A 22,581-nucleotide genomic window follows, 5' to 3' on the forward strand; every position below is an offset into this window, starting at 1 on the left:
ACACGCAGACTCTATGGCCATGTTTCAGTAGCCCTCACACATAACAGTCAGAGTGCGAGTTTACAAGAGCAGTTCAACAGCTGAGCCCACAGAGTATGCAGCCTTACTCCTGTCCCGATTTACAGCATCAGTTTCAAACTGATCACACGACCCTTCAGCCCGTCTTCATGACCCACAAATACACACACGTACAGACACACACACACACACACACACACGAGAAAAGAAAAACGGCCTATTTATAGCTCAACCCAGAGGGAGAAAAGGGTTGGAATGGTTTGCGAGAACTCTCCACCTTTCAGAATGCCAAAGGTCAGCCTCCTCCGACCTATTGCCTCCCCGTCACCTAGAAACTGCAGTCACAAACACCCTTAATGACAGATTTCCATAGGTCCTTCCCACAACATGACAAACCAGAGGCTTTAACCACAGCATAGCAGGGCTAAAGCATCTGTGCACAGACATACCAGAACAGCTACTGTTGACATTGATATCCAAATCGAAAATATCTATTGAACAACCAGTGCAGACTCAATTATTCTTGAGCAACCAATGCAGACTGTAAACTGCTTATTAAATCAAATTATGATTTATTATTAAAAAAAGTGCTGGAGAGAGATGTGAGGTGTATGGACGAAGGGTTCACCGTCACAAGTGTTGGAGCTTTGCTCTCTTGTCTAGAAGGAGTTCAGCGTGACAGACAGGCAAAGGAGATCCTAAAGGACACGGAAGCTAATGAGTCATGCAGAGGCGGTGGCAGAATTGAACAGCCAGAGGAGCTGCTAAAGAGCTCACCCCCTGCACATCTGTGTGGCTACCGCTCCAGACAAACAAACACCACCCCACCCATCTCCACAGTGGCTCAGATTAGCCAAGACCGCCAGCAAGCCTGCTCACGAGCTTAACGTCACACCAGCACAAGCTGTGCCCAGCTTTCTCGCCCTGCCGCTTCTGCCCGCCGTCAATATCATCCTCACTCGAGGACTGATTTGGGTTCCGGTTTCTACGCAGCAGGCTGCAGGAACGCGGGATAAAAATAAGCATTTCAGGTGGGCAGGCAGCTTCCGAGGCTGAGTCTCTCTGTTGAGGCATCTTTGACAGTCAGGAGCTTGGGGAGCCATCAGCAGCTGTGCGCGAGAGAGACGAAACCAAATGGCTGAGCACAGAGCACATCAAACAACAATGCAAAAACGTTCAACGTTTAAAAAAAAAAGAAAAAAATTAAACGCTTGTAAGCACCATTGTGGGGTTTCTTTGTGCTCTCGGAGCAATAATTAGATCTCATTTCCCGGCCAGAGCAGGGAGGCGGCTGCCAGGAGAGGGGCGATGTAATTATCTCCAGAAACAGTGGGCCACGGAGCTTAATTATGAAGGGATCTCTAATCGCCCCACGCCTGTGGTCTCCTGATCTGTTCAGGCCAAGAGCAGTTCGGACTCCAGCATAGCAAGTTTAGTGATCTCGCTCAATGCCAACTGGGGCTCTGGTCTCCCCGAAAGACCTTGGTTTTAATACCGTTACTTTGTCATGATTCAAATTAACCAATACAATCAAATATGCAAATCCAGATTTTTTAAACAAGCACCATTTATGCTAAAATCTTCTCCTTAGGCTTGGCTGAATTCCATTACTGTCGACGACTGAGATGCATCCCTAACAATTATTCACAACAAGTTCTAATTCCATCTGTGTGCAACATGCTGTAACATTAGCCAACTACGGTTAACAACAACCAACTATCTTGGTTCCCGACTTCAGATTCACAAATTTATATCATGCGTCTAGACTAGCAAAATAAACTGGCAAATACAGACTTGCTAATGAGCTGAAAGTTCACAAAAGCACAATGGGTCACTGAGGTTACTGTCAGAAACTGTACAAGCAACTCAAGCACCCACTTTTTCCTCATTAAAATGAATTGGTCAAATTGAGGAGACTAAGGCCAGTCAGATAACTAGCCATCATATCTTTTAATGTAAATGGCAGCCTGACATTTAGTAGTTAGCTTAGCTAGCAAAGCAACTAGGCAACCACTGTAACCAGGCAACATCATTTGTTGAACAGCCTGAAGCAACCAGTAAATTCTTAAAATCAGATCACCATTAAAAAACACTCAGAACCACTTACGGATTATGTTAAATAGCCTCACAAAGACATTTAGCAATCCTGAGAGAAATTCAGGGACACCAACAGGGCAAGGGATTACTCTGATATCAAAGTCGTGAATGAGGGGAGGGATTGAAGCTCCCACTCCCATTACTCAAACAGAGTAATCTTGTGCTTTGCATTCACACTGGACCTGTGGCAGACTTTTTTTTTTTATTAATGTTGTTACTAGGTCACCAGGGAGTGCAACAGTTCAACTTTACCATTTCACTCCACGTTCCACATGTCACCATTACGGTTAAATAGTGATAAATAGCTCAGAGGTAACGAGATAAAAGAGTCAAATGTACTAAGCCAAAAGCCAGTCTGAAGGTGCAGGTTTGACAAACCTGTGTTAGATACAAAGACAGGAGCTGGGCCAAGGATGCAATGAGATACAGATATTGATATAGGCAATGTTGGCATTTCACTTATGAAGTAAATACCAACTGCCTCTCAAATCTCCACGGCAATGGCTAGGCTTACAATCCCTGTGACCAAAGAGTCAGCGTCCTAATATCTCTCTGACTAGGCCTACGCTCTGCACTGATCTCTCCATGACAACAGTGTTCCAGTATGTCCGAGACAATGGCTCTGTTCACCCCATGCCACCAGCCTATGCATTCTGCAGCCACAGGTCAGACATGGGATATGGAAGATTACAGACACATCTCATAACGACGCATTTCCAAGAAGGACAAACCAGTGGCCGAGTCTTGTCAGACTTAGCCAAGCTTGCCACAACACAAACTCCTCTAACCTGAGGTGTTATCTAAGCTGGAGGTGCAGGCATGCTTGTGACGAATCCTGCCTTTATGGAGCAGAAGCAAAGAAAAGTGCAAAAACAAAACAACACATGCAGGGGTGAAGGTGTACAGTGGAGTTACGGCTGAAGGGGCTACAATACAGAGAGGTTAAAATGTGCACAGTCATTCTCAAGCTCAGCATCCAGGTCAAACTATCTGCTTGTGAAACTATAGCACATCTCTAGAATACCTGATGACAGATTAGGTAGCGTTTGAAAACAAACAAAATAGCACGGAATATGATCTCTTTTAACACATGCTTCTTTGTTGTGAGTGGCAAGGATAGCACGCCCTTTTTAGACAACTGCAGAGAGTCATTAAGATGGGTGATTAGACAAGATACAGGCATATATCCTGTACAGTCTTTTCAGTGAGCGCTAGAGCTGACATTTCATCAAATCTCTCTTTTTCTCTAAATGCCAGAGCAGATAATATACCGTCCCAACAATACTGACTGAACATAAATACATGTAATATTGTACTGGCCCTGCCATATTGAAATACAGGTATACTGTATATTATTAATATCAAGTAAGTTAGTCATTCCTCTATGCAACCTTTGAAATAAAAAACAGAGCCGAAGTAATTTACATAGCAGAAAATAGGCCTATCGGAATGTCATCAAGTAAAGAAATGCTATTCTTTTCTTATAGAGAGGCTCGACAGAAGTTCATGTCACAGACTCAAAGATCACATCACAAAAAGGGCCTCCAGGTCCTCAGTGAAGAGGAGATAACGGAAGTGTTGCCATGCAGGAATAAAGTCCACCCGCACAGAATGATACAATTATGGAAGCATCAGGCCGTCACATGGTGGTGGTGTGTGTGTGTGGAGGGGGGGGGGCGTGGGTGTAATACCACTGTAGTCATGGAAACAACTTGTCATTTAATTCAAGAGTGTCTCTCGAGTAGAGGCATTCCATGAAGACACTGTTGTTTCAGGGAATGCTCCAATAAAAGGGCTCTCCTAAAATATATTTCCCACCAATCCAGGTAACCAGTTTATACAATGGCACAATGAAATCAGCAGAGAATTTCCTGGGAATATCTCTATAAGATGTTAATCTTAAATACAACTGGGGGGGTCTGAGTTTTCTGGAGTTACTTCTTGGATCAGGTCCTTTTACCAGCTCTTTTACAACCACACAACATGAGCCATCACACAGCAAGATTGATGTATGGATCAGGGAGCATTCTTGTTGAGGTCTTTGCCAAAGCTACCGATGTCATAGTCACATAATATGTCTGACAGGTGCTGGGCTATGAGATAGCCTAAATGACATGCATGATGTGAGGACTTAGACGGGAGTCGAATTCATGCTGCTGTAGTCGACTGAGCTCAACAAACTTACCCTGTGCTTCTCTTGTTGTCTCTGGAATTGGACCTTCTCTCAGCTCTGCGGAAGGAGAGAAAAGAGAGAATATTCACTTGGGGGGTCCTCAAAGAAGAGGAAAGTTATAGGTTATATGTGTAGTAAGGTCCAGCACAACCAATAAACCAACTTGCCGACTCCTTTTTTTTTCCAGGTGAATGAGTCATGTCGCCTAAGTGCACTTTATGCAATTTAACCTAAAATCACCAGTGAAGATTATCAAGCTGGGTCTAGCATTAATGGGTAACATGGCGTCGCAATCAGTTTCTTAACCAATGCTGGGAGGCAATTTGCTCCCACATAAAATCTCAACATGCCTAAGAACTACTGTAACTGGCTGGTCAGTCCTTGTCAGTGAATGTATTCCTTTAGAAAAAAATGGTTAAATTGCAAAGTTGACCATGTAGTCTATACATTTTGCACACTTCTAATAGGAACATTTTGGCAACCATGTGCTAAAAACAAAGGATCAATTAGTCGTGGAAAGCGTTGGTTAGTTTCCACTGTCGGGCTTTGGAAAGTCTTTCAAAGCCAGTCTTGTGAGGAAGAATAGCTTTACATTCACTTCAGACGTCTCGCTCTCTGTCTACTGTTTGTCATATTCCACAAGGGACCACTGTAGCCCAAATAATCCAAGCAGACGTCAGAGAGATAGCAAGCCAGAGAAATTTCAAACACAAGCCGTCTGTCAGAATACCATTTTCCCAAACAGTTGATTTCCACACAGCGACTATGGCCACAGAGGCTAGTTTCACAACCATCAGCACACAAGCTGTCCTCGGGAATGCATTCCTCTGGTCTCACGGGAGCATGGGGACACTTCCTTAAGTCTTAAGAAAAGCGCACGCCAATAGGGAGCTTTCTGTATGGTAAGAATAACCTGGCCTATTCATCACATGATGGTTGCAAAAGTCAGTGAAGAGTAATGGGAGAGGAAAACTTCCATTTTTCAGGGAGCAGCTGGACATTATGAAATATGAATCCCCCAGTTGTTGCATAGTTGACTGCACTGGGACTTCCATGAGCATGCCTCTGTAAGGCATTTTTGGTTCTGATTCTTAGACTTACGCTGTCTGGAGAGCCGATACATTTAAGTAAGAAGCATTTCTGCAACACGCCTGACACATTCTCTCAAGTGACTGGGGGAAAACAATAATCCTATGGCTGTCAAAGAGCCTATTGAAAGGATTTATGCATGCATTCACAGAATTCTGTGACAATAAATATGTCTGAAATGACAGTCAAGATTTAGTGATAATTTAGAGACAACTCTGTAACAGTGATGAAATGTCTCTGAGCTTGCTATTATATCTGGGTAGAGAGACTGATCATATTTCACATGGTTCCAAGGAAAGAACATAATGCTACAGGCTCTCGTCTAAAGGGTTAGCAAGAACATTAGACCGTGTGCAAATGCACTCTCAGGGCAATCACACATTTTTGTCAAAGACAACTATGCCTTGGGAAGATACGTCTTATTGCCAAAAAATACATGGAGAGGGAGAGGTGAATACATGGATAGGAGAGGTGTGACTGGGCAACACAGACCAACATCTTATGTGATTTGAAGCAGGCCTGAACTGACAGTAGCGTGAGTAGTGCTGGTGACAAGGCCCCTCTCCATCTTGGTGTTTCTGAAGAAGCCGACATGCTACTACCAGCTAGCTGGCCAGAGCCACACCAAAGTACGCACTTCTTTTAACCGAAAACAATCGAAGTGGTTACAGTATAAGAACATCTATTTTTATCTTAACAGTTGATTTTCTGTCAGCATTTTAACCCACCCGATGTAATTATCACCGATTCATATAATCAAGTAGAAGCTGAACTTGTATGCTAACGTAATGGAGCAAGCTAACGTTAAATAGCTGACAAGCAGCTCGAACTTCTAACGTTATGTCTTTCAAGGTAATTGCAAGAAAAGTGGCAACACTGAAGTTAACAGTTACAAACTCAATATAACAAAGTCGTTTCGAAAGTAACACTGGCCACAATGAACAACAATGATGTTCAGCAGCCGAATACATCGCTTAGAAGTATGCCTGCCAAATGATTTAGACATATGGCAAGCTAGCAGCTGATTAACCTCAAGACCGTTGTGTAACATGGCCAGGTAAAGCCACACAGTACTTTGCTAGTTAACATTAACCGATTAAGAAACGGTAACACTGCCTTTATTAAAGACATTTGACACCCACCCAGAACACTAACATGCAACTTTGTGCAGCCTTGATATTAGCTAAGTCTAAGAAGTTGACGGGAGTACAGACTGACCACCACGACATAAGATACTATGCCTAGCCTACAACTAGTCACACAGGAATGACAAATGAAGCCAGTTAATGTTAGCCAGCCACGTCTGTTAGCTATCCCAAGCGCTACCCAGTGTGAACTGTATGTTCATGTCAAACTAAATCTCATCATCTCAGGAACAGTAAAAATAAGGGCTTCACAGCTGGTTAATTCAACTTAAACCCGGCAGAATATCTGACTCTAGGGCCACTTAGGTTAGTTACCAACAGCCAAGTGACGTTAATTCGCAACCCAGCTTTAACACCTTTCTGGTGCTGGCTAGCTTGCTAACAAACAGCTTCTTGGCATAAACAACACGCTGGATACTCGATTAATAGCCAACTTGGCTTATGTTAGCTAGTTAAGGTAAGCTAGGTTCTGACTTTAGGCAGCTGGGAAACAATTACTGAAAAATTGTAATTGATAGCGTAACATGATAAACTTACCCTTTGCACTGAAACTTGCAAATGGCTGTCAGGAGTTACCCAAATTCACTGCCACGATGAAACGTTGCGTAGATTTGAATATATCAGCTATTTGTTTCGCCTAATAATCTTCATACGGCAACTCTCTATCAGCCTTACCCAGTCTTGCAAGGGAACAGTGCAAAATGGCTGTCTTTCCTGCATTTACCATCAAATTCTCAAAAAGGGGAGTGGGGGTGGAGCTTTTATTAAAAATTAATAAGGTATGCATCACTTTAGAGTTGAATGACTTCATAACATACAGATCTTGTAGGAATATAGACGCTGAGTATCTGAAAGTGGAATTCACATTTTCCAATCTGTCAAAAGTAAATCCACTATATAGCCATGTTCCCTATAGACAGGAATGGTAAATTCGATTACACTTTTTTTCACATGGGGTGTACCTACAATTTTTTAGTGTACTCTGAGTTATGATTAACGGCATTTGTCCATTCGCGATTGGTGCCCTAGTTCTTTGTATAACCACGACTAATGTCGGCTCTTTGAAATCCCTGATTATCGTCGAAAATGGATGTGGTAGATGATGACATTTGGAGGAGGCATGCGCAGCGCAAGTGAATTGACATAATGGTTTTAGGTTCATTCTATATCACGCTGCGCTGCACAGATCTGGGCGAATGTGATGCATGCTGGACTTCTGTACAATACGAACATGCATTGTGTCATTGTGTCAAGTTTAGCATGCACTTCTACAGTATGTGTGCATCATGATCCGCAAGATCCGCGCAGCGCTGCATGAAGTCGAATGAGCCTTTTTGACTTAGAGGGGCAGTGACTCGACCTAAATGTGACACTTTCGAATGTTTTGTTTGTTTAATGGATATCACTGAACTGGGGTAGAGCAAACACCTATGTAAACCTATCATACAATCTAAATTCAGATTAGTCCATCTCTTGAACAGTTGCATTGAAACTATAAGATATGCAAAAGTTTTGCACATTTCAGTTGAATATTATTTTGGCAAGGGAATAAAATGTTGATGCAATGAATGTGATGTATCTGATGAGGTCTTGTCCATGTACATTTTTTGTGGACAAAAGTTTTTTAAATTATTATTATTATTATTATTATTATTATTATTATTATTATTATTATTATTATTATTGGCTACTCCAAGGGCTTTAGTAGCCTATGACCAAAATTATCCGAACCCAGGAATTCTTGATGTAGCCTAGGTCGTGTGAATGATTGACCCATCAATAATTTAGCAAAAATATGAATGGATGATTATTTCAAGTAGGCTGTACTACTCCAGTACAGAAGGCGGCGATAGAAGATTTCGGCCAAATGGTCAGAAAAACCCAAAAAGAAGAAATGTCTTCACGGAGCTCCATGCATGCATTTCTAAAGACAGTAAAGATTGGTTCACGTCTGGATTTTACTATTAGGGCTAGCTGTACCTTTCACTGGGTAAATAGTTATAGGCGTCTTATTGTAACTTACCATAGGTAGGCTATCGGAGAAAGGCTAGAATATGTCAGGGGCATTAGCAAGACTTTTATTTTATCCAACTTTAGCTTACAATGTTCTAATGGAGAAAATAACCTCTAGGCAATGGTATAACCGTGTGGATCAGACTGTTGTTCTGGGGGCCCTTCCTTTCAAATCAATGACAGAGGAGGTACGCTTACAGACTACCCAAGGACAGTCTTCTTTACAGTTAGTGGATACACGTTTGTTCCACTTGTAACGCTCTTTCTCTCTGTATGTCGTTATTCAGTTGGTCCAGAAAGAAAATATCAGAGGAGTGATAACCATGAATGAAGAGTACGAGACAAAGTACTTTTGCAATTCATCAGAGGTGAGACCAGCTGTATTCTGTCCTTTCAGATTAGGGGATTGTTGTATTCTCATCTAGGCTACTTTACTTTGTTGTCACTCATTATTAACCCATACCAACTACATTCAATGGATTTTCTTGATCAACATCGTGTCTTTCCGGTTTTTACTTCAGTGTCCTTTTGCACGTCGACGTGTTTAACAATGCTGTGTCCATCCCCATACAGTTAAATGTGGAAGTGGCTGCGAAGCCTTTGTCGTTTGACATTTGAATCACATGGCATGCCATTGAATTTTCCTGCTTGACAGGTATCACAATACATTGGGTTATTTGTTTTCTTAAATTATGAGTTCTGGTTCTCACCAAAGCAATCTTAAGCAATTTACAATATGATCATTTAAAACATTATTTAAAGTTGTCATATAGCCTACACAAATAATAGAAATAGACTAGATCATTTTAGAATAACAACAATAAACATGCAGACTGTGACATCAGGATAATTAGTTCAGTAGATCCAAGGCAAACCGATGAGTCTTCGAAAAGCTTATGAACATCTCAAAGCTACTGGAACGAAGGAAGGGCATTAGGTAAAAAATCATTCCAATAACCAGGAATCACAGATGAGAACAGTCATGACTGTGACATCTTAGTGTTGATGGAATGTCAATAAAGATGCGCATCAGAGGACCGCAGTGGGTATGAGGGAGAATAAAGCTGATTCATAAGATAACAAGACCAGATCGAGTGTCCTATAGGCCAGAGTTAGGAATCCTGGCTGCTATGGAAAGCCAACGAAGAGTAACTAACAGGAGTTACAAGTGTCTCCTTTGATTGATTAAATTCCAGATGTGCCGCTGCATTTTTAATCATTTGTGATGGTCTCACTACAAGTAGGTAGGCCAGGTAACAATGCATTGCAATAGGCTACGGTTTGGACAGAACCATGGCGTGCACAAGAAGTTGTGGCATATTGTGTAAGATAAGGTCTGATCTTCCAAATATAGTACAGTATAAACCAACATGACTTTATGACTGAGGCTTCATGCTCATCAATTATGACAGCCAAGTTACTGTAAATGCCATTTTAGCTGGGGTCAATGATGAGTCAAGATGGATGCTGGGCTGTTGGAGAGTATCTGGGTTAGCTGAGAATATCAGAAGCTCAGTATTAGAGATTGAGCTGAAGATGTTGATCTTTCATCCAGATTGAAATATCTCTGAAGTATGCTGAAATCCAAGAGGAAATAGTAGAGTCATCTGTTGGGAAAGACAGTTAAAGTTGAGTAGGGCTGCACACAGCACAATGGACTGATTTTTTATTTACATCAGGATGTGAACTAATGGAATTAGCTAATCGCATAGCTGCAAGTAATTGTGCGGCTTGCAGCTTTGTCCTAATGGTTAATCTTGTTACATCTATGTTTTTTTAATTCATGTCATCCTCCTTGTGTGACAGACAGCCAAGCTCACTTAACAGGAGTGCTATGCTTCTCATGCACCGAACATGCTCACCAATCAGAAGTGACACAACTTATAACAAAATTTGGAATATTGAATTTGAGCTCTCAAAATTAGGCTATATCGCCATTAAATCGCAATAATTGTCGGAAAACTAGTATTGTTAACGTAACCATGGAAGGTGAATGATCTCAATGGGAGTGAATGATCTGACCTAAGGAAGGAAAATGGAAATGGAAAACGGACTAGGCCCAAGTACTCATCTCTGAGGTTTTAAGACTTTGATATCTGTCCTAACACTCTGAAGAATGTCATACTAACGTGAGGTAGGATGGAAACCTTTCCATGGAATTCCCAGCTCTGCTGACGTAGAGAGGTCACGAGTCATGAGTATCAATTGTTGTCTGACTGTGTGTATGAAAAAAACAAATAAAGTCAAGGCGTGTGTGTGTGTGTGTGTGTGTGTGTGTGTGTGTGTGTGTGTGTGTGTGTGTGTGTGTGTGTGTGTGTGTGTGTGTGTGTGTGTGTGTGTGTGTGTGTGTGTGTGTGTGTGTGTGTGTGTGTGTGTGTGTGTGTGTGTGTGTGTGTGTGACAGGAGTGGAGGACAGCCGGGGTGGAGCAACTATGCCTGAGCACAGTTGACCTCACAGGTGTGCCCAGTATGGAGCACCTGCAGAGAGGGGTGGAGTTTGCCCTGCAGCATCGACAGGAAGGCACCAGTGTGTACATACACTGCAAAGCCGGCCGGTCCCGCAGCGCCACAGTCGCCGCTGCCTACCTCATCAAGGTGAGACAGCTGTAGACTGACCCTTGATGGTGGCAACAAAATGTTTTGCTAGGTCTTTTAGAAACATTGGATTATTGGACATTAACATTAAAGATGGCATAGAATGGAACACTTTGACTTGGAGACGGGAGGTTGCGGGAGCCTATTGTGTGGGTACCAGATAACCATGAGGGGGCGCTACATATCTGCTAAAAAGGTTGCAAGGTTGTACAGGGGATTGTAATAATGGCATTTAACAGACCAAAGTTGCATACCTTCTATATTAGCATCAGAGAACAATGTAAAATACTCGCTCATCCACTTTGACAAAAAGTATATGGGATCAGAAATGTGAACTGTACCTTTAAATTCCTTAGGCTTTTCTATGTGTATGTTCTGCGCTGTGTGTCTATAATTCAATTGGTTGACTGATCCCATGATTCCACATGAGTGCAATTTTGTCTGACTCACATGTTTTTTTTCCCTCTCATCTTCCTGCTTATCCCTTTCCCTTCAGCTTCACTGCTGGAGTCCTGAAGAGGCTTGTCAGATGTTGGCCTCTGTGCGGCCACATATATTAGTGCGCTCCGCACAGCGGGAGCTGCTCCTACAGTACTATCAGCAGGTCTGTGCTTCTGGCTCCAGCTAGAGGAGGGACGGAGAAGCCAAAACCACCACAGCAGAATCAAACTGACTGGTAATGGGTGCATTGGGTCCATCGGAAGGTATCTTACACTATCAATAGCTTGGATGTAGGTGAACAGAATGCAAAGGCAAAGTTTTGGGTGCACTTTTTTTTTAATGATCCAACAGTTGTTTTTATATGGATGCAGACATTTTTATACACCGTTTGTACACACACACTGAGTCATCAGGCTTCAAAAATCAGTCAAGTATGTGAAAAAACTGACTTGTGGTTACCACTGTATTTATTGACTGTATTAAAGATTGAAGAGGTTAAAGATGAAAAGACATTGGAATCATGTGTTTTCTTTTCCGAGAAAATAAATTGGGAGCGTATGTAGGAATGCTCAAATATTTGCTATACTGAAACAATGCTTATCCATACTGGTCGAAACGTTGTGTAATTAAATCACTTCGGGAACAGCAGCAACAGTATGCGGGTACTTTTTTCAATTCTTCGACAATTCTTCTTCATTTTACCTTGTGTAACGGGTGCTAGCTGGTTAGCTATGCTGTGGAACGTTAGTAGACCTCACTCCCCGACGCTTCAAGAGCGCTGCTGGCATGAAAGCTAGTAGCCTGGGCTTTTAGCTGGATTGTTAGCGCGCTCGACTCCCGATCCGAGGTGCTGCTGTCTCGCGGGTTCGAGTCCGGGCGTGTGCAGGGCTGGACCGCGGTGGTTCCACACAACGCAGGTTACACTTGCACCTGTACAAGTTGGATGTGCGTGCACTCTCTGCTACTGAAACAATGCCCCAGGTTCTTGAACAAGTCACAATATGGCTTTGTAGGTTATGGGATGGCATTTGCCACACCAAAGGTATAATAGATGACTGGCAGAATACCTGGCTAGAATATCAGTTTTAATAGGAAACTGAAATGAGGTCAACACTTGACCAGCAGATAAGTAATTGCCATGAATTTATTTGTTGATCTCTCAAGATTGTCATCCAGATAAACTGGAAAAAAGTCTATTATATGGCTTATGGAAAAGGGCTCACTCAGAATCAGAGTTCTTTTATTGTCATTGTACAAAGGAGAACATGCATTATAGTGCTTGGCAGTAACTGTAGATACCCAGAACGCCATAATCAGGCCTAAATAAACCATTCAGATTAACTATTAACATTTCAATGATGTTAAATGTAGCCACTTTGCACTTGGGCATGGAAAAGTCCCTGACACTGACAAAGGTGAAACTTGCCATTATTATTGTGGCTATCGGAGTTACTATGGCTATGCTATAGTCTTAGGAACAACAACCAATTCTCTTCTCAATTACATATAAAAATAACATGTACAACTTTGAAATGTTGCTGTTTATGTGTAGTTTGATCTGAAAGGTTATATAACAGAACAACTTGGGACACTGACACTACTTAAATGGCTCCCAATCTGTTGAATGACCCATAGGAGTATCATGTTGATTAGGGGTGTGCCGCATGGTCGCATGGTCGCATAGCGCAACCGAATAAGTCATGCTATCAAGATAGAGTTACCATGTCACTGACTGCCCACCTTAAGTTAGAGCCTTGCAGTCACAATAAACATAAATCTGAGACATTTCACTGTTTCTATATTCTGTTTATGTCATGTTTACATGCATGAGTATAGCCTGCACTATGCAAATAAAAGATCAACTATGGTGCAAATCCATATGCTAGGCCTACTCAGAAATAAACACACACCCCACACATGTACAGTAATGTGGTTAAGTGGTTGCATGAGTTTGTCAGACACCACAGGTCTACTCTTGCAGCCAGTTTACTTCCTGGGCTCACGTTCAACAGTTGCCATAGTGCAAAGTACTCATATTGGCAGACAGAGTAGAGAAGGGTGAGCAGTGCCTCAAACAACGCTTTACACTGAAACCAGCCATGTTGTCACAGCTTAATCAGGCCTGAGAAAAGTGCTGTGGTGCTTTTATCGTCATCCTGTTCTAACTAATTTTACCTCAGACAACATCGACTTTTTAACTTATAGTTTCACTGTTTGGGTTCACAGTGAAATGTGACATTAAAATGTGAGTATATACACAATCTTTCATTGAAGCCTGTATGCCATAATGAAAGTACATTGGGGTGTTGTGTTGACGCTAATTTGAGAGTGTGATGTCCATCTGTCTATAATTGTTTTGCATCATGTTTTATTTTTTGCTTTTTATGATTTGGTCATTTGTTTTTTATATAGTTTAGTTCTTGATCTTAGTTAAAGTCTAGCAGCAGAGTTATTTCAATTTCTATATACTGTATGTTTTTTTGTGGGAGACAAAAAGTGAATTGCAGTGATAATTTTTCTGCAGTGTTGAGTTAAAAAAAAAGGCAGCACTTTGGCACTTAGGCTGTCTGGGTAACTTTGCTTATATGGTAGGCTATTTGAAGCTTAACTATAGATCTAAGGTGCAAAGGCTTGTTGCTTTAATTTGACCTGGTTTGGCAGGTTCCTAAGATTTCCAACCAAAAGCACCTCTGTTTTATCGTAATTTAGCTTGCTTCAAGTCGGGCTAGGCTGGGCATTGGTAATTCATATTGTTGAATAAAACAATGTATTGTGTGTATGTGGGTAGGAGTTTGGGTAGGGGGCCCTGGCTTGTCTTAGACACAGGCAAGGGGGCCTCAAGGAAAAAAGGTTGGGAAACATTGCTCTAGACTAACATAAACATTTCTGTCAGTAGTGGAGAACTGACACCAGTTTCAAACATTATCAGAGAGACCAACCCACTTCACAAGGTGGTGAATTAGAATGTTATGATCAGTGGTGTCAGATTTAAACTACTAACAGTTCGAACCAGAAATGTGATACAGTATGTTTTGATGAGAGAATTCAGTGTATAAATCACAATTCCTGCATAGTTCAATCACGTCCATCCATGCATTCTGTGAGTTGGTATTTTTGGTATTGCTGATACATGTATATTAATTTTGGGACTACATCAGCTTTGCAAGATCCCAGAGATCAACCTACACAGAAGTGCATTAATGATGAACTGAAACTAGCCTGTATTGTGTCTATAAAACAGGGTAATGGAAATTCCCTGTGCCTAACAAAACTGAAAGCAAAATATCAGATGGTGATGGTGTAGCCTGCAATGGAATACAGGTAATAAACTTACACTTTTTTCAACAGTGAGTACATGCCACCAATCTATTGCCTCAAATTCAATGTGTAGATATGGAATATAATGAACTTTAGACATTAGTTTTGTTTTAGCAGTAATAACAGCGATTATTATTAAATAATTGTTGGTTACAATCACTACTAGACTCAAGACTCTACTGGGGCACAGTAATCAAATGATCTGCTGTCAAAAAGGTAATATGAGATAGTTTACAGTACCTTAACACACAGTACAGTTAAATATTGTCTAGTCTAGTGACGCCAATGGTTACAATGTACATTTTAAAACAGGAAGTGTGCAATGTTGTAGTAGATTCGAGTCAGAGAGCAAAGTGGATGTGTCCGGGGAAACCTTTGACAGATATATAAAAAGGACAATGCGCTTACTTTCTTTTCTCCACTGTTAGAAGAAGGATTTCATTCTCAACGTTCAAAACTAGTAGTCGTATACACATCCCACCATTTGACAGGTGGACAAATGGAACTTGCTTCAAGAAAAAATTTGAATGTCTGCAAACAAGCAACGTTTCGACTGGGACTTCTTTCATTCTCAAGCCATCGTTCTTTTCTGTATACCATTCTGCAGGTGTTAACTGGTTTTACTGGTTTACCCACTTGTGCCGCCGAGCATGTGATATGAGGGTTAATGTTAGACAGAAAGGCAAAAGGACTTATTCTGTTAGGGATAGCACTAATAATTGCCATACTGTCATTGTTGACATAGATCTGCTCTTATTTCAAATCTAGGTCAAGTTTATTTGACAACCCCAGCAACCAATGGAAAAAAGTAAGACACCTAAAATTATGTTTTTGGATTTTATAGGTTGCAGCTGGATACTTATATGGATATACTTATATTTGTCATTGGGTTAAGTGATTGCGTTTCTTTAATTTTTTGTGTTTCATTTAGTCTCTACAGGCAGACAATCACCCCTTTGTGTGGTGCTCACAGCAGCCGTTGGAGGCTATGTTATCACAGCTACCACAGCAGAAGCAATAGAGGCAGGAGACTGGTTTATCAAAACCACCACCCTACCTGAGGTTATTCACATGGCAACGGACACCGGTGCATTTGGTGTGGGTCTGCTGATGATGTGCCTAGCGCTGGGCATTGCGCTGTGGTCAGTTGCAGTGGGCATCAAGTTTGCCACTGGAGTGAATAGCCTCTTGAAGATGCTAGGGTTGAAGACTTCGACAATGATCTCCGTGGGGCCGTTGATAGCCCTGGGAACCTCAGGAACTGGAGCCTTGCTGGGGACAACTGCTGGATCTCTCCTGGTGTGGGGAAAACAAGGACTCGTCATAGGACTCAGTGTTGTGCTACTTGTCATTTGCATTATAATGTGGCCTTTCATTCCAGTTGCATTAAGAAATCCCCCCGAAGGACGTGTCCTTTTAATGATACAGCTAATAGTGTTCTTGATTATCCAGTTCATTACGATATATTTGGGGATTAGTTTTAGCTTTGTTCATCCAGGTGCATACATTTTGACGCTAATAATGACATGGGCTATCGTGGGTTCAGAATCAACCTATAAGTTAGCACAAAAACTTTTGAGACATGTTCCTGGTCAGATGCCAGATTCAGGGGATTTCTTTGTGTACAGTTTTTGCATGGTAACGTGGTTCACAGGTGTTACAATTGGAACTACAGGCTTTTTTCTGTTATACAGACAGAAAGCACAGCAGGACACCAAAATAATATTATTATCCTGTTCACACATTGGACCATTGTGTGCCACCATCATGGGAGCTGTGGTTGGTGTCTACTCCATGCTGGGTTTAAAGACAACAGATGCTGAAACAGTGGCTCTTGGTGCAGTAAGCACAACCTTATTGGCACTGAAAGGTATTCCAGCAGCGTCGGACATTCTTGGACCTTGTGGTACGGCCGGTCTGGTCATTGGAGTGGGCAGCATAGCAGGGCTGTCTCTGGAAGCAGCTGTAGTAGCTGCAAAGATGAGGTATCGTGGACCAGGTGGTGCAGGTGCTTTGTTTGGGGCATTTGGGGGTGCTATTTTAGGGACAATATCTTTATCGGTGTCTAGAAAAATACTATTATTGTTTGTAACGACTGTTGTGGCTGTTCTTCCAAATCTTGAGAAAGTTGAACGAATTGGATATGGAGAGGTAAAACCACTGGAAAGTGCTGTTGAGGGTGCAGTGTTTTTTGGTATAGTTGCACTAGCAACAGGAGCTGTAGGACTGGCAGTTATATTTATTGGGTTCACAGGAATTGCAGGGTTTTTCATAGGTATTGTTGTCAGCTTAGTAGCAATTATATGTTTATTCATATTCACTGAATTAATGCATTAGGCTTCCTCAAAGCATTATGGTGGTTACTGTATTTAGCAGATGATTTTGTCCAAAGTGACCATAGTGACAGAATATAAATGTACAATAGTTAAAATTAAAAGTAAACAGTTAAAAGTTAGTTTGCCAACATCCAAGAACCAAAACTACAGGAATGCAGAATGCAACTCATTTCAACAAGGAGGACCCACTGAGGAAAATAGTCTTGAATTTGACCTAGTGTATGGAAGGTCAGTAGACGCTCATCAGAGACTGCAGTGGGCGATCTGGGATGTTGAGCTGGATCATGGAATTGAGAAGCAGGGAGCTTCAGAGTGTCCAGAGTGAGGAATTTGAATTTAATTCTGGCTTCTACAGGAAGCCAATCCAGAGTAGCCAAACTAAGAGAGGAGTTATGTGTCCTCTTTGGCTGATTGAAGACTAGGCATAGGCCTGTATTAACTGGAATGGTTTCACTACAGAAGCAGGTAGGCCAGCTAACAATGTACTGTATTTCCAGTTCGAAAATAGCAGCCTGCACAAAAAGTTGTGTGGCATTTTGAGTCATATAAAGTCTGATCTTCCAACAACTTCTTGATGTAAGGAGAAACCAACATGATTTTGCTATTGAGGCTATGCCTAGACTACATGCTCATCAATTATAAATGGATAAATAATGAATTACTAATACCTTGGGTTCATGTCAGAGAAGTTCACTGAAGGACGGGTGGCCAAAGGAAAGTAATTGCCTGTAGGCAATGTAGGCCTATGCATTCGGCTTGTACATGTGCCTGAAAATTACGATCTGAAAGCTTATGCTGCCACCTAGTGTATTAAAAGTTTACATGACATCCGATCAGTCTCTTTTTCAATAATATATAAGTTTCAATTTCTGTACAGAAAATCAACATGTATTTATTTTCATGAACTGAGTTCATGAAATAATTCAGAACGCAATGGAAAACTAACAAAACACAAAATCCATTAAAAAAAATCATGTTTTTGGAAACATCATTCTATTCAGTGACGTCACTCACACAAGCCGATGCATTACCCAACATGGCGGCCTCCCTTGTCAGATTTGTCCGTGGAGGGATCCACAAGACTTTAAACCGTGAGTAACCTTCAAGCTTGCCTTGTTCATGAAGAACACGAACATTTTAAGTATCTTTAAAGTGGTAGGACAACCTTATTTTTACCAAACGACTTATTGTATCGTTGAAAGTTGCACAAAACAGTTGACCTTCTCAGCATATCAAACTAGCACGCTAGCAGTTGCTAGCTAATGCATCGTCTGCTCTGCAATTAAACAGTTGCCACTGACCTGTGGTCACAATGTCAACGTTATTAACTGAACATCACAATGTATAGTTTTTTTCCACCTGTTATAACGTAAATAATTGATTGGGTAGGCAACTAAGTATGTGTTTAAAGTTGTAGTTAATACGAGCTAGCAATACGTAGCTGATCATGTGCAGAACTTAACGTCGAGCGTGTTTGTGTGTAGTTGCGGTTGTTTGTAGCATGGTAAATAACAGAATGAATGCAAGCAATCCTTCAGAAATACTGCTTATAACGTAACGTTATGCTCTTTGTTGTAGTGAGTCGGAACGCCGCTCTTATCCAAACGCGGTCGGAAACTACAACTACTGAAACCAAGCGTAAGTAACATTAACGTTGTCTCCATCCAGTGTTTAGGCGTAGTAAAACTCTACGTTTGCCTCAGCCTAGTGTAATTAGCATGATTTTGTAGTTTTAAGAATTCATGTTGTGGTTTTCAACATCCATCAGAATAATTAACGTTAACTTACTCCCGAACAGCAACTGTCAGACCTAAGGATGCGGTCGCCCACAACCAGTTGTCTGCTTTTGGAGAGTACGTGGCGGAGATACTACCAAAATACGTTCAGCAAGTCCAAGTGAGTCATATATAATTATGCTACTTTATTTTTCTTTCACCAAAAAGTAAATTCACATGCACATGCAGAGCAAGGTCGTTGTGGGTCTCCTCTTGAAGTGTGGTGAAGCTAGTGTACAGTATCTGTCATATTTATGAGCACATTTGTGATTTCAGGTGACTTGCTTTGATGAGTTAGAGGTCATGATCCATCCTGATGGAATAATTCCTGTTCTGACATTTCTGCGTGACCACACCAATGCACAATTTCGGAACATGAGTGACCTCACAGCGGTGGACATTCCCACACGAACTAACCGTTTTGAGGTGCAGAGTCTTACCATTTCTCTTGTTTTTTGTTTGTGTTAAAGACACTTAATGTGATTGACATTGTTGTTGTTTCATGCCATTTGTTTCCCAGTATTAGACTCTAGATGAGTTTTATGTTGATTAGCTTGTCATTATTATATGTTGACTGAGCCCCTTTTACATTGATATCCATTTGCTTCGAGATAATACTTACCTTGTTGGCTGTGCACTTGAAGCTGTAAAAGATATAATATAAGTAACTTTCTCAAGAGTTGAAGCTCTCATTCCCAGTGTAATTAATGATTTTGCTCACTGGTTATATTCATGCCTTATTTTTTGTCTCTGAATAGATTGTCTACAACCTGCTGTCTCTTCGCTTCAACTCGCGCATCCGCGTGAAGACGTATACAGATGAGCTCACTCCTATCGATTCCAGTGTGCCTGTTCACAAAGCAGCAAACTGGTATGAGAGGGAGGTCAGTACACATGTTCTGATTTAAAATTGCTTATGCGTTTAGCTGTAGATAAAGCCACCACCACTGTTTGGCGACAGACTAGCTGAGGAAAAGGTGACTGTTTGGCGACAGACTAGCCAGGTCCAGGTCCAGATCAATACTCTTCGAAGATGAAGCGGTATTAAGTAAGAATTCTCGGACTGAGTCTTTATCTCGTTCTATGAACGGTTAAGCCTCCGAGCCACAGCACCTGTACACGAGAGAGCTAGCCTGTGGGGACGAGAAGAGGTCTTAGACTGAAGCAATGACATTGCGCTATGGATTATAAGGGAGGAGGAAGTACCTCCTTTGTGTTGCATACGTCAGTCTTGGGGCTGCAAGTTAACAAGTTAAGATAATTAGTCAACCTTTTATAACTATTAAAGGCTTTGAGTTTTCATTTGCAACACAGTGCTAAGAATTAACAGTGGGTGTTGTTTGTAACTGACCCTAAGAGTTGTTGTTTTTCAGGTGTGGGATATGTATGGTGTTTTCTTCGCCGATCACCCAGACCTGAGACGAATCCTGACAGATTACGGATTTGAGGGACATCCCTTCAGGAAGGACTTCCCTCTCTCTGGATATGTTGAGGTGAGGATGGGTGGATGTTTGTCTACTTCTGAATTTCATTTAGACTTTGCCCTTTTCAGTTGATTTAGTATAGAATGGTAGGGTAATTTTGGGACTTGAGTGTGGTATTAATACTATGTGACAATGTATCACTCATGTCCCATATTACCTCAGTGTGTGTTCAAATTTGCAAACATAGGTGAATGTGCACAAAGGTTTGCAAACAATTTTCTGTTTGCCAAGATGGAATTTTAACTCATTTTAGAATTTCACCACCTAAAAATTTGTATGTCATTGAGAGCTTGCTGTTTAGGTTCTAATATAGCCGTAATGAAGGGGAGGGCAAGCTCAGTTTCCTGTAGTTGCATCAGTCACTTTCTAAACAACCCAGCCATCCACCTGAGGGACGCAGCCTAACATGGTTTTCCTCCAGAGGAACTGGGTTGATTAAGTATGGAGCCACAGGCCCCCATTTGGGACTTGAGCTTGGGATTGCAGCTGCATAACACTGCCAAGAAGGGCCAGTCTCTTTTTAGACATCATCATCTGAAGGATTTTTTCTCTCATTGTCTACTAGGTCAGGCTGAGTGGACATAGTCCTAGTGTGAAATTGGTATTTTGTGCTCAAAATGTCAGTTGTTTATTATTTATTTACTTATTTAATTTATTTATTTTTAGCTTATGAATCTTAGCTCTGCTGACCAGCAGATGGCGTTAGTAACGCATCGCATTGCCTGGTTGTCTGACCCAATTGAAAAGCAACCGCTGTCCCTGTTGAGATGACCCAAAATAAATGCGTGTGGATATTACATAATTGTATTTATAAATGCACTTCCTTCACCTCATTACCTCCATCTGTTGTGTTTGTAGGTGCGCTACGATGATGAGGTGAAGCGTGTGGTAGCCGAGCCAGTGGAGCTCTCCCAGGAGTTCCGCAAGTTTGACCTGAACAGCCCATGGGAGACTTTCCCAGCCTACCGCCAACCCGCAAAGGATGCCCCGAAATTGGAGGCTGGAGACAAGCCTCCGACAAAGTGATCTATCCGTCGTGTGTTGTATCCTACTGCTTCTCTCGATGCAGGTATTTATGTAAATAAACAAACCGGTTGTATGTAATGTACTTTGGTCTCTAAAATCTTGTGGTGGACTGAAGCTCAATAAGCAGAATAAAGACTATATAGATACAAATACATCCGACTCGTCTTTTTACTCAGTTGGTAAGGTCATAACAACATGTGCTTATTATGTGGTTTATCCTCTCGTCACTTGCACCAGCCTTTTAATTTGATCATGTACACAAATCAGTTGTAAATAATCATATTAATCTGCCAAATTAAGTATCCAGAGTTAGTAAAGTAATTACAAATATAATAGAAAAACAATTAAATTAAATTATTCAAAAAACAAAATACTCTTCATTAGGAGTGTTGGCTGCTACATAAGACTGCTGATCCTCATTTATTGATTACAGTGCCTATAGGAAGCATTCACCCCTTGGATATTTCCCCTTTTATTGCTTTATTAAATGGAATCTTTGTCAATTTAATTTGGACCTTTTTTTTTTTTTACAATCATTTACAAAATCCCCTCTGTATTATCAAAGCATATTCTACAATGTAATGTTACAATGTAATTATGTAATTAAAAATACATAATGCAAAAAAAGTGATTGTGTAAATATTCACCCCCTTAAAGTAACTGACCTAAATCAACAGCGATTCAGCCAATTGTAATAGTCTCACAATTAGTAAAATGGAGATCGCTTGAGTGCAGTGAACGTGTATAGTAGCAGGTGTCCTTATATTATATGTCTGGAAGGTCCAGTCACTGGTCAGTTAGTGTCCCTGGCTATAATTCCACCCTGCAGACAAAAGAAGACCCTAAACAACTGAAAGAAAATGTTATTGACAAGCATAAAAGAGGAGCTGGATTCAGTGAAATCCATCATAAAGGAATCTAAGGAATATAGCAAATGCGCAAATCTGCCGAGAGCAGGTCGTCAAACTGAGAGACAGTTCAATTAAAAAAAAAAAATGGTGCTGGAGGCTACCAAGGCACCTCTGAAGTTAAAAGCTTCAGCAGCTGAGATTGGAGAAACTATGCATACAG

At 41.2% G+C, this 22,581-nt stretch overlaps 4 protein-coding genes across 15 annotated transcripts in view; 3 read left to right on the top strand and 1 right to left on the bottom strand.

Annotated features, from left to right (window-relative positions):
- Window positions 1–7,229, bottom strand: part of celf1 (cugbp, Elav-like family member 1) — a 35,651-nt gene extending 28,422 nt beyond the window's left edge. For all 10 annotated transcript variants that reach the window (XM_062549048.1, XM_062549052.1, XM_062549051.1 and 7 more), the window contains exons 1-2: window positions 7,060–7,229; window positions 4,301–4,345 (exon numbers count right to left, since the gene is read on the bottom strand). The gene's annotated coding sequence lies outside the window, so the exon portion shown is untranslated. The remainder of the gene's footprint in view (window positions 1–4,300; window positions 4,346–7,059) is intronic.
- A 1,161-nt stretch (window positions 7,230–8,390) lies between these two features.
- On the top strand, window positions 8,391–12,212 carry ptpmt1 (protein tyrosine phosphatase mitochondrial 1). 2 transcript variants are annotated; one of them, XM_062549150.1, is made up of 4 exons: window positions 8,391–8,455; window positions 8,823–8,903; window positions 10,939–11,130; window positions 11,627–12,212. In XM_062549150.1, the coding sequence occupies exons 1-4, from the start codon at window positions 8,417–8,419 to the stop codon at window positions 11,756–11,758; spliced, it is 444 nt and encodes a 147-aa protein (XP_062405134.1). In that variant the 5' UTR covers window positions 8,391–8,416; the 3' UTR covers window positions 11,759–12,212. The 2 variants fall into 2 exon arrangements, with proteins under 2 accessions (XP_062405134.1, XP_062405133.1); XM_062549149.1 differs by having other exon boundaries at window positions 8,401–8,723.
- A 2,625-nt stretch (window positions 12,213–14,837) lies between these two features.
- Window positions 14,838–18,059, top strand: LOC134095755 (uncharacterized). Of its 2 annotated transcripts, XM_062549426.1 has the most exons (3): window positions 14,838–14,892; window positions 15,658–15,697; window positions 15,821–18,059. In XM_062549426.1, exons 2-3 carry the CDS (start codon window positions 15,688–15,690, stop codon window positions 17,224–17,226), a joined length of 1,416 nt encoding a protein of 471 aa, XP_062405410.1. In that variant the 5' UTR covers window positions 14,838–14,892; window positions 15,658–15,687; the 3' UTR covers window positions 17,227–18,059. The 2 variants fall into 2 exon arrangements, with proteins under 2 accessions (XP_062405410.1, XP_062405411.1); XM_062549427.1 differs by lacking the exon at window positions 14,838–14,892 and having other exon boundaries at window positions 15,650–15,697.
- A 176-nt stretch (window positions 18,060–18,235) lies between these two features.
- ndufs3 (NADH:ubiquinone oxidoreductase core subunit S3) lies at window positions 18,236–21,660 on the top strand. Its single transcript, XM_062549758.1, has 7 exons — window positions 18,236–18,316; window positions 18,804–18,863; window positions 19,024–19,121; window positions 19,277–19,426; window positions 19,759–19,884; window positions 20,374–20,493; window positions 21,343–21,660. Exons 1-7 carry the CDS (start codon window positions 18,262–18,264, stop codon window positions 21,508–21,510), a joined length of 777 nt encoding a protein of 258 aa, XP_062405742.1. The 5' UTR covers window positions 18,236–18,261; the 3' UTR covers window positions 21,511–21,660.
- Window positions 21,661–22,581: the final 921 nt, after the last annotated feature.

Source organism: Sardina pilchardus, chromosome 11 (genome assembly GCF_963854185.1).
Source record: "Sardina pilchardus chromosome 11, fSarPil1.1, whole genome shotgun sequence".
NCBI lineage: Eukaryota > Metazoa > Chordata > Actinopteri > Clupeiformes > Clupeidae > Sardina > Sardina pilchardus.

Excerpts from the sequence above, each read along its gene's own strand:
- ptpmt1 (XM_062549149.1), top strand. The coding sequence starts at position 8,577 with ATGTCAGGGGCATTAGCAAGACTTTTATTTTATCCAACTTTAGCTTAC. Across the intron at positions 8,724-8,822 it reads TCAAATCAATGACAGAGGAG|TTGGTCCAGAAAGAAAATAT; the intron begins GTACGCTTACAG and ends GTCGTTATTCAG. Across the intron at positions 8,904-10,938 it reads ACTTTTGCAATTCATCAGAG|GAGTGGAGGACAGCCGGGGT; the intron begins GTGAGACCAGCT and ends TGTGTGTGACAG.
- ndufs3 (XM_062549758.1), top strand. The coding sequence starts at position 18,262 with ATGGCGGCCTCCCTTGTCAGATTTGTCCGTGGAGGGATCCACAAGACT. Across the intron at positions 18,317-18,803 it reads GATCCACAAGACTTTAAACC|TGAGTCGGAACGCCGCTCTT; the intron begins GTGAGTAACCTT and ends TCTTTGTTGTAG. Across the intron at positions 19,885-20,373 it reads CAAACTGGTATGAGAGGGAG|GTGTGGGATATGTATGGTGT; the intron begins GTCAGTACACAT and ends GTTGTTTTTCAG.